This window comes from Bufo gargarizans, chromosome 3, assembly GCF_014858855.1.
Source record: "Bufo gargarizans isolate SCDJY-AF-19 chromosome 3, ASM1485885v1, whole genome shotgun sequence".
NCBI lineage: Eukaryota > Metazoa > Chordata > Amphibia > Anura > Bufonidae > Bufo > Bufo gargarizans.
In genome coordinates, this window is record NC_058082.1 from 593,428,958 (window position 1) to 593,442,403 (window position 13,446).

The window sequence follows — 13,446 nt, forward strand, 5'->3', positions numbered from 1 at the left end:
TTTTTCTTCAGAACTAAATGGAAATACAAGGAGGGCAGTGAATGAGAAAGAGCAAAATGAGTGTTTTGTCAGAATTACATTTTCCATGTTTGATTAATTAAGACTGATGGAGATAAGGGGTGAACAGAAATCTCCTTTTAGGTAGTCTGCTACATACGTACCATCATTCTTATTGGTAATTTGAAAACATTTAAGCCCTCCCCTGGAAACACCTAAACCTGCCTAGGAACGCCCACTTTTGATTGTGGCTTACATAAGCCCTGTCCGCTTTCAGCCCAGGACATCCTGAATTTGCCTAGATTTTCTCAGAAAATTAGGGACATCCTCTGCAAATTCAGGACTGTTGGCAACTATGCATACAGATATTCCTGTCAGTCTATGCATAAAGAGTATTACCTATGGAAGTAGGGCCCTATTAAACAGATGCCATGGTAGCCTGTGGTTGGAAGCTGTTCCTGGCTTATATGCCAGATGTGAATGAGGCTTAAGAGATACCGTAACATCAGGTTTAGGTTGTGCTGAGCCTCCTTATCCTATTCAGAGTCTCAGCTTTGCGTTGCAGACCTGAGACTGCTTGGTGGCTGATGACTAGCTCCTAACAACCATGAATGGATCCACCTATTCACCTGTCCTTGAAGATTGATCGGTAGACGGCAAGGAAAGGGACAATCGTCTTGGCCTTAGTATATACAGTGGGGCAAAAAAGTATTTAGTCAACCACCAATTGTGCAAGTTCTCCCACTTAAAAAGATTAGGCCTCTAATTTTCATCATGGGTATACCTCAACTATGAGAGACATAATGAGAAAAAAAAAATCTGAAAATCATTGTCTGATTTTTTTTATTTTATTTTTTGTGCAAATTATGGTGTAAAATAATTATTTGGTCAATAACAAAAGTTCATATTAATACTTTATTATATACCCTTTGTTGGCAATGACAAAGGTCAAATGTTTTCTGTAAGTCTTCACATGGTTTTTACACACTGTTGCTGGTATTTTGGCCCATTTCTCCATGCAGATCTCCTCTAGAGCAGTGATGTTTTCGGGCTGTCGCTGGGCAACACGGACTTTCAACTCTCTCCAAAGGTTTTCTATGGGGTTGAGATCTGGAAACTGGCTAGGCCACTCCAGGACCTTGAAATACTTCTTACGAAGCCACTCCTTTGTTGCCCGGGCGGTGTGTTTTGGATCATTGTTATGCTGAAAGACTCAGTCACGTTTCATCTTCAATGCCCTTGCTGATGGGAGGAGGTTTTCAATCAAAATCTCACGAACATGGCCCCATTCATTCTTTCCTTTACACGGATCAGTTGTCCTGGTCCCTTTGCAGAAAAACAGCCCCAAATCATGATGTATCCACCCCATGCTTCACAGTAGGTATGGTGTTCTTTGGATGCAACTCAGCATTCTTTCTCCTCCAAACACGACGAGTTGAGTTTTTACCAAAAAGTTCTACTTTGGTTTCATCTTACCATATGACATTCTCCCAATCCTCTTCTGGATCATCCAAATCCTCTCTAGCAAACTTCAGACGGGCCCGGACATGTACTGGCTTAAGCAGGGGGACACGTCTGGCACTGCAGGATTTGAGTCCCTGGCGGCGTAGTGTGTTACTGATGGTAGCCTTTGTTACTTTGGTCCCAGCTCTCTACAGGTCATTCACTAGGTCCCCTCGTGTGGTTCTGGGATTTTTGCTCACCGTTCTTGTGATCATTTTGACCCCACGGTGTGAGATCTTGCGAGGGAGATTCCTGTATGTCTTCCATTTTCTAATAATGGCTCCCACAGTTGATTTCTTCACACCAAGCTGCTTGCCAATTGCAGATTCAGTCTTCCCAGCCTGGTGCAGGTGTACAATTCCTTGCAGGTGTCCTTCGACAGTTCTTTGGTCTTGGCCATAGTGGAGTTTGGAGTGCGACTGTTTGAGGTTGTGGACAGGTGTCTTTTAGGCCGAATGCACACGACCGTGTTCCGCGGCAGAGAGCGGTCCGTGGTAACCCGGCCGGGATTCCTGCTGACAGCAGGAGCGCACGGAGTCATTGGTTGCTATGACGCTGTGCGCTTCATGCCGCCGCTGCACTACAGTAATACACTCGTATGATCTATACGAGTGTATTACTGTAGTGCAGCGGAAACATGAAGCGCACAGCGTCATAGCAACCAATGACTCCGTGCGCTCCTGTTGTCAGCAGGAATCCCGGCCGGGTTACCACGGACCACTCTCGGTCGCGGAACACGGCCGCGTGCATTCGGCCTTATACTGATAACAAGTTCAAACAGGTGCCATTAATAGAGGTAACAAGTGGAGGACAGAAGAAGTTACAGGCCTGTGAGAGCTAGAAATCTTGCTTGTTTGTAGGTGACCAAATTCTTATTTTTACCGAGGAATTTACCAATTAATTCATTAGAAATCCTACAATGTGATTTCCTGTATTTTCCCCCCATTCTGACTCTCATAGTTGAAGTGTACCTATGATGAAAATTACAGGCCTCTCATCTTTTTAAGTGGGAGAACTTGCACAATTGGTGGCTGACTCTGACTACTTCTTCTCTGCTTGCTTTATTGCGAACAGTAGACACCACCAGATCCGTTGAGCGAGTCCAACAGGAGTTTAAAGCAGAATTCCCAGAAATGTCTCCTTCTTTGTACTTCACATTGTGTAAATAGTTCTATAAAAATAAAATATATATATATATATATATATATATATATATATATATATATATATATATATATATAAAAATAAAAATCTGGGGTCTTTTTCCCAAATTTTCAGCCTTTGTTTGGTCTTTCCATTTTTTCACTTGACCCACGTCTCTCCAAATCACATAGGCCCTTATTTGTTGACTAGAACACATTCCTATGAGATACTCAATGTGAGACCACTAGGAATACCCAGAGAAACTAGCTTGATTGTCTACCACACACATCATGAACGTTGAAGTTGACGATTTTGAAAAACTAGATTGGTCCGCTGGGTTGTCCCATAGAACCCCTGTAGATAAGATGCTCTTAACAATGTGACATCAAAGGAAGGTGACCCCATTCAGTTACACTAATGTTCCCCCCTCCACTTCCTCAAGTTCAACGGGAATTTATATATATTATATATATTTAATTTTTTTCGTAGAAACCGATTAACCAGCACGAACCTCCAATGATTGCCGCTCTCTGCGGTGTTAATGCATCCATTTATTACAAGCTGGCTGCTCCTTTCTAAAGAACTCCCTTCAGAGCCAATGTTTTCAGACTTAAGAAGCCAACATACTCACCAACGCACCTCCACATTGCCGGCTCTGCAATTAACTGCGCATATTACATGTCATAACCTAGCGTGAAAAAGAGGAAGACTGCCGTGCCTACATGAAAGCCGACTCTTTGTTCACGTCTCCGAATGCCATTATAATAATACTATAAAAATCCTCTTCAGATCCTATATTATTATTTTTTTTTTTTTTGGGGGGGGGGATTTTTGTTAGATCCATTTGCAAGGGAAATCGATGCCCTCGCAGATTCTGTTTACTGTCTTTCCGTATGTGAGCTTCTGGGAGAAATTCTGTGCAATGTGGTTGCTAGGTGACTCGGTGCCTACACGTCCTGATGAAGAGAGCCGCGCTAAAGGGGGGACTGGATGAGGCTGGCAAAGTTGAGGCTTTATTGCAAAAGCTCCCCCCCATGCCCCTTTTTTTATAAAATTGTTCATCCATTCTAATTAAAGGTGCATGGTGCAGGGAGTACAATGGCTGTGCACGGGAGCTTGCAGAGAGAAATTCTTGCCTCACTCCTGAATTGGCGTAATTGCTATGTGTGTTGGCAGATGTGACCGGAATCCGTGTAATCTTTCACAGCAGAGGGAAAATTGATGACACGGGTGTAATAAAACTCAAGGTTACCTTCCTGTAATGTGGAAGTCGGAGGAGATGTTGCTGGGCTGGTTAGGATTTTGGAGACATGAGCTGTAGAGTGGCACCTCTCATAGGGATCAATCCTTTTTTTTTTTTTGCACAGTTTCCATTGAATTCTATGGGAAGCTCCTGTGCAATCAGCAGCAATTGTTTTGGCAGCTGCTATGGAAGCAACTCGATACTAACCTATAGCCAAGTCGTGGGGCATTATTTACCGACAAAGAAAAATGTTTTATATTTTACATCCGTTTTAGAATATTACTTTTTTTTTTTTTTTTTTACTTGTTTGCCGTTTGTTTCAAGGACTATTTTAGATGAATCAATTTTGACTCCGTGACCAGCACGTAGCGCGGATTGTAGCGCTGTACAGGATACACAGGGGTTTCCAGGATTAGTAAATGATCTAGTAGGATCTAAGCCTTCTTCCCGTAACAGCGCCACACCTGTCTGTAGACCGTAGCTGGTATTGCAGTCCGGCCCCATTGCTGTGAATGAGGCTCAGCTGCAAATACCTTACACGACCTGTGGACACGCGTGGCGCTTTTTCTGGAACAAAGCGGTCTATGGGATTTTGCCTCCACAAGCTGTATTGCAAGTAAAGTTCTTAGGTCCTAGTAAGCAGTTTACATCAATAAGGCTTCATTTAAAATTGTCCGTTTTGCGGCCACAACACGCAGATGATTATTATTTATGTGCTGTCATGTCTGCATGTCCACGTAGGACGCAGGCCAAAGTGAGCGCTCTATGGACCAAAATAGCGCATGCCCGGAGTTTCCGAACTTTGAGGTGTGAATTGCATCACCGCCTTCTATGGGTCCGTATGCGGGCCATGTGTAGTCCGTAGCTCATACGGGCGAAGAGTACGAATTGGGCCTAAGTTGTCTCAAATCCACCTGCCCAATTAGCTAACCATGTTCAAATAGGGAATGTCCCAAAATGTACTACCTTATTTAAGACTGTATTCAGAGCTTCATCAGTACTTTCAGGTTTAATCTTTGGCCCCACGCATGTGGACATATTATAAATCCATGTTGTACTGATCCATAATACGCTGCCAGTGCTGTACCTACTACAATTTTTTACATTCATACTGAACTATTAGAGGGGTTATCCCATGAATAATGTAAAACAATTAAAATCCTATATCGTCTAGTACAGGACGTCCTCTTTCTAACAAAGCTAGAACCCGTCCTGTACATCACACGGATCCAGAGATCTCCACATACATTACTCCGGTTGTTCTGCAAGATTTATTTCAAGCTGGCAGCTCAGGGGCTGTGTCCTTTCTGCTGCTGCGGGTGGCAGTCGAAGGATGGAACTGAGCATGTGCTTCCGTCTCGCTGAGCAGGACAGAGAAATTCCAAAAAGAGCAAACAGCAGGTGGCGCTATGCATATAGATTTAATTGAATAACTCAGTGGCTATACTACATTTTTAATGACATGCAATTACTAAAGTATTTAGAATCAGGTGCTGGTTTGAAGACTGTAGAGTATTATTCATGGGACAACCCCTTTAAAAAAAAAAGTGGCGGGGGGTGTGCATGATTCAATACACACCATATTACAAAGGCGCCCTACTGTGGCTTACTACACCGTAAGACGCACTAGATACCATATGCTGTGACGCGATTCTGTAGGGTTTTGCACCTCGCACTGGCTATAATATTGTGTATAATGTGCTTATGGTAATATTGGGGACTGGGTGCCGAGTGAGAGACTCCCCTTTGTTAGCTAAGCCGCCTCTAATAGGGCATACGACAAGAGACAGCCCCTACCATCTTGTGCCTGTGATATGATAATGAAGCTCCGTGTGTTCTCCAGACGCTGGATTACTATTCCTGTAGAATGTATATCTATCATAATTTCCCCCGAGTGCTCGCAGACGATCATATAGCGGTATACATACCCCCGCCCGCCTCTGTGTGCTGTATACAGATTAGTCACACTTACTGTATACGCGTCTCTATGTCTTCCCCTCGTGAAGGTACGTTTAGCATATCTGCAAGCCCAGCTCTGAAAAGTGACAAGCACGCCGCGCGCTTATATAACATCAATCTCGTTGCAGAGCACAGAGCAGGTTGCAGCGTTTTGTCGCAGTCTCAATGAGATGAATACTCCAGATTCCTGCCTGAGCCCCTCGGAATTCACGGGACCCCAGCTGGCGACCATGAGGCAATTAACAGACGCCGACAAATTGCGCAAGGTCATTTGCGAGCTGCTGGAGACGGAGCGCACCTATGTCAAGGTATTTTACACGCGTCTTGAGTGTTGGGAATGGATAAGTGTGTGTGCCGGAGAGAGAGAGATTTCATTTAACACCTCCGAGGTGTATGGGGAGAGGTGGCGGCATCTGCTGGGGTGGCTGAAGATTCTTATCCACGTGTTTCTCTTCCGTTAGGACCTCAACTGTCTCATGGAAAGATACCTCAAACCGCTGCAGAAGGAGACGTTCCTCACCCAAGACGAGGTATGGTACTCTCAGCCTAGCCAACTTCTGCCCGTATTAATGACGTTGTATGTACGGGTGTGCCTACTGCACTATTCTTTATTTATTTATTTTTAAATCCTTTTAATTTAAATTTCGCCTTTTGTTAATATTTTTCTGTTATACATGTCAATGGGGAATATCTAGATGTGTTGTGCATGAACATATGTTGCACAGAACAGCGCTGCCAGATTGATGCTGCTCATATTCCTGGAGAAGTTAGTCTCGGATCGCTCATGTAGAAAGTTCCTCCTTGTGTGCAGCCACTGATTGACCAACACAAAGTTCTCCTTCTTTCTTTCAGAAGAGATTCTTTAGCAGCTGCAAATTGTGTCCTAGCAGCTGCAGAACCTCTTAATACTCGCCTCAGCAGCTGCAGAACCTCATAATACACACGTCATTGGCTACAGAAACTCCTAATGTGCACCTTAGATGCTGTACAACATGAGGATACACACATCAGAACATCATAATACATGCATCATCTGCTGCAGAACCTCATAATACATGCCTCAGCAGTGCAGAACCTCATAATACACCCCAGCTGCTGCAGAACCTCATAGTGCACACCTCAGCTGCTACAGAACCTCCTAATACACACCCCAGCTGCTGCAGAACCTCATAATACACGCCTCAGCAGTGCAGAAACTCATAATGCACGCCTCTGCTGCTGCAGAACATCATAATGCACGCCTCTGCTGCAGAACATCATAATGCACGCCTCTGCTGCTGCAGAACATCATAATACACGCCTCTGCTGCTGCAGAACCTCATAATACGCGCCTCTGCTGCTGCAGAATATCATAATACGCGCCTCTGCTGCTGCAGAACATCATAATACGCGCCTCTGCTGCTGCAGAACATCATAATACGCGCCTCTGCTGCTGCAGAACATCATAATACGCGCCTCAGCTGCTGCAGAACATCATAATACGTGCCACAGCTGCTGCAGAACATCATAATGCGCGCCTCAGCTGCTGCAGAACATCATAATGCGCGCCTCAGCTGCTGCAGAACATCATAATGCGCGCCTCAGCTGCTGCAGAACATCATAATGCGCGCCTCAGCTGCTGCAGAACATCATAATGCGCGCCTCAGCTGCTGCAGAACATCATAATGCGCGCCTCAGCTGCTGCAGAACATCATAATGCGCGCCTCAGCTGCTGCAGAACATCATAATGCGCGCCTCAGCTGCTGCAGAACATCATAGTAGACGCCTCAACTCCTGCAGAACATCATAATTCACGACTGCTGCAGAACATCATAATACACACCTTGGCTGCTGCAGAACTTTTTTTTATTTATTTTTTATTTATTTTTTGTTTCCATTGTACTAATCCTATTAGTACATGACCGTCTGCCAGCGCAGTGATAAGGCACAGTCCGGACCCTCATTACCAGTACAGCAGGTGCCTTCCACATGGAACTGACCTCAGGGAAAACGTGCCCTTATTACCCACAGTAACCAGTGTAGAATCTCATCTCTGACCTGAGCTAGAGACATTAAACTGTCCGAATCACACATTCAACCATTTTCATACATGAGGCTCTATATCTGGGTACTCCACTGCTTTTAGTGAAGGTCCGTGGTTAGGTGGAGGTCCAAGCTGAACCTCAACAGTCAAGAGGTTGTCTTGTTATGGTTTCCTGAAGTTTTTAGAGCTATTTACATTAAGATGTATTATTATTAGTGAGAAAACAAGACCAGACCCTTAAAAACTAATTCAGACCCCTGAAGTTAGGACCTCAGACCAGACTCTTACAATGAATCCAGTTCTCGGACCTCTAAAATTATTCAGACCTCAGACCAGACCCTTAATATTAATCAGACCTCAGACTAGACCTCAAAAATTAATCCAGTTACCAGACCTCTGAAATTTATCAGACCCAAGACCATACAGAAAAACAAAAGAAAACACCAATATATACCGTACTTTCCACTTCTGGGTATTTTCCAGCCTCTGCCGCGCACACCTACACCACACCTACACCTCGTGTGTCAGGCCCCAGTTGTAGCTCTGCACTTGACACCTGTCACATTTGCATTGGGTGATTCCCTCCTTCAGTGCACGTATGATGGCTGGTCTTCAGGGTCTGGACAGCTGCCACGGGGTATGGCAGACGAGAAATGCTGCTCTATATATTCCACATAGCCAGGCAGTCATGTACAGTTATTGTAATCGGCCTCTGGGACCCCTGCCAATTTTTGAAAATGAAGGATTAGAGTGTTTCCTTTAGGGATTCCTCCTGCATAATGGCCCTCCTCGAACACCCACTGTGCAGGGTACTGCGGCATGCTGCTGTGTTTTTTTTATATATATATACATACCACTTTACAGGGGTTGTCCAGTATTTTGAGTAGCGCAGGCGCCAGAACTACGCAGCTCCTTCCAGTGGACGGTACTGGTTACTGCAGTGCACTTGAACCAGTAACCAGCTCCATCCGCAGCACAGTGGATGGAGGTGTGTGGTTCCAGGGCCTACTTCCGGCATCACAGCTTCTCCCAAACAACTGATCGGCATGGTGTCGGACTCCCGCCGATCTGATATCAATGGCCTATCTGAACGATAGGCCATGAATATCAAAATAATGGACATTCCCTTTAAGAAATTACTGTTGTTTTTGTGTTTTATCTGCTTGCTTATTGTTGCTTTTTTATTCTCTGTAGCTTGATGTGCTCTTTGGCAATCTGGTCGAGATGGTGGAATTTCAGGTTGAATTCCTTAAAACTCTGGAAGATGGGGTCAGGCTGGTACCGGACCTGGAGAAACTTGAAAAAGTAGACCAGTTTAAGGTAACACTCAGCTTGTAGAATTTGCTCATAGGTTTTTTTGGGGGGAGGGGGTTTCTTCTGTATGCGGGTTTCTTCTGTATGCTAAATAACCCATAATGTCACCACTGTGGTCAGGGATTTGCTGCAGTGGTCACATAGTGTTTCAACATGATATTGCTGAAACCTGGATGATCAGAGAAGGACTGGGTAGAGCGTTGGCATGGGTTGTGGTATGGTATTGGTTAGTTATTATTTTTATATATTATAAAAATTTTTGCTGTTTGTAAGTAAAATGATGAGGTTGGATAATGTCTTTTATAGACGGTCTGGCAGCCCAGTTTCTAATGTAGTTTGGCGGTTGAGCCATATGAGAACTCGATATTGCTAATATATTGGAAATTCTCTTAAGAAGTGGCACATGTTAAACCCATTTGATCATTGGCTTGTTATTAAGGGGAATGTCCAGGATTAAAAAAACATTGCTGTTTTCTATCTTTATTTTATGCACTTATATAGCGCTACTATATTCTGCAGCGCTTTACAGACATTATCATCACACTGTCCCCAATGGGGCTCACAATCTAAGGTCCCTATCAGTGTGTCTTTGGAGGAGCAGCGCCACTCCAGTATGTAGGTTGCGCTTGGTATCGCAGCACTGTTCCATTGAAATCAATAGGACTGAGCTGCAGTACCACACTCAAACTGTGGACAGATGTGGTGCTGTTTTTGGAATAAAGCAGCCATGGTTTTGTAATCCTGTAAAACTCCTTTAAAGGGAACCTGTCACCAGGATTTTGTGTATAGAGCTGAGGACATGGGCTTCTAGATGGCCGCTAGCACATCCGCAATACCCAGTCCCCATAGCTCTCTGTGCTTTTATTGTGTTAAAAAAAACGATTTGATACAAATGCAAATTAACATAAAAGAGTCATATCTTACTTGTGTGACCAGAGAAGAGTCATATTTTCAAGCTCTGACTCATCTCAGGTTAATTTGCATATGTATCAAATCGGTTTTTATACACATTAAAAGCACACAGAGCTATGGGGACTGGGTATTGCGGATGTGCTAGTGGCCATCTAGCAACCCATGTCCTCAGCTCTATACATCAAATCCCGGTGACAGGTTCCCTTTAAAGTGGTTTTCCGGTAATATTGATTTTTAAGCTGTGCCTGCAGCCTTCCCCCTGAAATTGAAGATTCATACTTACCTGCTCCCCGCCGCTCCGGTCCTCCTCGCTGCCACCGCTTTCTCCATCTTCCGCTGCCCACACTGTGTACATCCGACAGTCCATGGGCATGGTCACATGCACTGCTGCAGCCAATGACTGACTTTAGCGGTATTGTGCGGCTTGCGGCCACATCACTGGAGCAGTGCATGTGACCATGCCCATGGACTGTCGGATGTACACAGTGTGGGCAACGGAAGATGGAGAAAGCGGTGGCAGCGAGGAGGACCCGAGCGGTGAGAGACCAGGGGAGTATAAATCTTCTATTCCAGGGGGCACTTGCTAAAAATTAATTGGAGGGTCTTAGTTCGTATACACCCTCTCAGCTTGGCGCGTGGTGTAGTATGACATTTAAAGACTCTAAGCCTCCAGCATGACCCTGACCAAAGGACACTTGTGTTTTGTAGAAAGTCTTATTTTCCCTGGGAGGATCTTTTCTGTATTATGCCGACCGGTTCAAGTTGTACAGTGCCTTCTGTGCCAGCCATACAAAGGTCCCTAAAGTGTTAGTGAAAGGTAAGTGAGGTACATACCCCCCCCCCCCCCCCCCCCCCCTCGAAAAAAAAGAAAAATTAATTTTAATCAGGTGGCGTAAAAGGCAGCCACTTGCATTGGGATTTATGTTTTTATATGAGCTATGATGGATCCGTTATTACAAGTCCTAATGCGTCATAAGCTCCGGCCATGCGTCAGGTTTGATGAGAAGAACAGTGCAGCATACAGTGCTCTGCTTCCTATCAAAGAGATGGGCCCACCGTTTGGTGCACCTTTGACATATTACACCATTTTTCATCCAATTTCCGAGGCACCTCCCGTTTCCACCGACTCATTTTGTATGAGGATGCTTCCTCCTCCTCCCCCCCCCCCCCCCCATTCCGCCACTGTGCACCCCCCACAAACTGGAGCTGGAATATATTGAGGACTCATGAGCGTGTACATGATGGAGGGGACTGCAGAACTCCTGCCAGTGTAATTCCAGGGGAACGGGGGCGAGTGCGTTCATACTAATTAGTGATCTCGGGTCAGCGGGAGCAGCAATGTTTGTGTTACTGTACTTATTAAGGCTTGGAGGAGATGACATTCCATTAAGGCCTCATGCACATGACTGTATCCATTTTGCGATCCGCAAAACACAAATACCTGCTCCCCGCATTTTCCCGTTCTGCGCGTCCGACGCTTTTGTAGAAGTTCCTATTCTTGTCCGCAATACAGACACAAATAGGTCCATCTTTTTGTGGGGCTGCGGACATGTGCTGTCTTTTGAGGCCCCGTTGAAATGAATGGGCCCGGATGCGGACCGAAAATACGGTTGTGTGCATGGGGCTTTAAAATGTGTAAAGCACATTTGTGTTGAAGCCTCTGTTGCGAAATCTGAAAAGCATGCATGCGCCATTAGAGTACGGTCAAACATGGTGGCTACGCCCGACGCCGCACACGGCTTGTGGTGCAATGCAGGGAGTGAAATGTGTGGCAAGCCGTATCGCTTAGGCCGAATGCACACGGCCGTGTTCCGCAGCCGAGAGCGGTCCGTGGTATGCCGGGCTGGATTCCTGTTCAGAGCAGGAGCGCACGGCGTCATTGGTTGCTATGATGCCATGCACTTCATGCCGCTGCTGTACAGTAATACACTTGTATAGTGCATTACTGTACAGCGGCGGCGGCATGAAGCGCGCGGCGTCATAGCAACCAATGACGCCGTGCGCTCCTGCTCTGAACAGGAATCCAGCCCGGCATACCACGGACCGCTCTCGGCCGCGGAACACTGCCGTGTGCATTCGGCCTTACACAGTGAATTCCTCAACAAACTCCTTACTGTTTGCTGCTGTGGATTTTCAGCAGCGGACCCGTCCCGTCTGAACTTATCCCCATTTATTCTTTCCAAAATATAACGGAGCCTGATGGGGCCCCAGGCGGAATCCTTTGTACGTTGGGTCCAGTACTGTAGTTTCAACCAATTAGTGCTCTGCTTAAATTTCTCCATATGCTCTTGGAAATAAAAAACTGCTCTGTGATTGGTTGGTATGGACAGCCGCCATTTTCCCTGGTCTCAGAGTGCGTTCTGTTGTCTCTCGTGACCCGGTTGTAGCCTCTTTGTGAGACTTCATGTGGCCCGTTTTTATCACATTAGCTGAACGAGTGCAAGAAGCGGCAGACGAAGCTTATTTATATCTGACATTAAATATTAAAAGGCCACTTTGTCTCTCCGTAAATGCCAAACTAAGTGGCAACATCTGCTTATTTACCTTGCAAATGGCTGCACTCGCTGCTCTCAAGACATTAATAAAACATTTGTTGCCAGCCGCTTAAAGAACTAATCGTCCTGGTGCCCAAATCAGAATATAATGGGCCAGCGATGGTTCCAGCAAACGCAGCTCCAAAACAACCTAAAAATGGTCATTTTAGAAGAAAATCTGACCATAAGGAGCATTGATCGTTATGTGTTCATTTACATAGTGATATTGGCATTATATAGCAGCACCCAGTTTTGCATAGGTGACACTTTCCTAAGGATTCATCTGAAAGGTGTCAATCAATATGGCCACCCTTCCTGTTGTCACATATGCCTAACCAAGCTGTTTGCCCGTCTTTGTCCTCTGATTTTCAAGGAGTATATAACATGAAAATCCTCTTTAATTGGCTTGGTTTTTCCTTAAGCTAGGCCATTGCTCGATGGTGGGACCTTGGTCTGTACGTTTGCTTGTTCCTGGTATAGCTGCTCACTTGTATGGGTTTTAACCGCGTTACATGGCACAGCCACAACCAAACTTACAGTGCCGTGCCTGCTGTCCGGGTATCTCGCTCCTATCCTGCGTCGGGCAATCTTCCTGGCTGCAGCCAATCATTGGCCTCATTGTGCAGCCAATCATTGGCCTCAGAGGTCTAAGGAATGTGACTGTTGAAGCCAGTGATTGGCTGCAGTGGTGATGTGATGTGTACGGGACTTCACTGGTGCAACCAGGCAAATAAACACCAGTGGGGAAGGACCGTTCCGCGTAAAATAGTATGACTTTATTTTATCACATTTACTGTTCCTGGGAAAATATTTATTAA

The 13,446-nt window shown here is 45.3% G+C and overlaps 1 protein-coding gene across 7 annotated transcripts in view; it reads left to right on the forward strand.

The window, feature by feature from the left end:
• Window positions 1-13,446, forward strand: part of TIAM1 (TIAM Rac1 associated GEF 1) — a 216,092-nt gene that overhangs the window by 186,051 nt on the left and 16,595 nt on the right. For all 7 annotated transcript variants that reach the window (XM_044284404.1, XM_044284405.1, XM_044284403.1 and 4 more), the window contains 4 exons: window positions 5,974-6,153; window positions 6,307-6,375; window positions 9,063-9,188; window positions 10,803-10,911. In XM_044284404.1, the coding sequence (XP_044140339.1) occupies window positions 5,974-6,153; window positions 6,307-6,375; window positions 9,063-9,188; window positions 10,803-10,911 (484 nt within the window). The remainder of the gene's footprint in view (window positions 1-5,973; window positions 6,154-6,306; window positions 6,376-9,062; window positions 9,189-10,802; window positions 10,912-13,446) is intronic.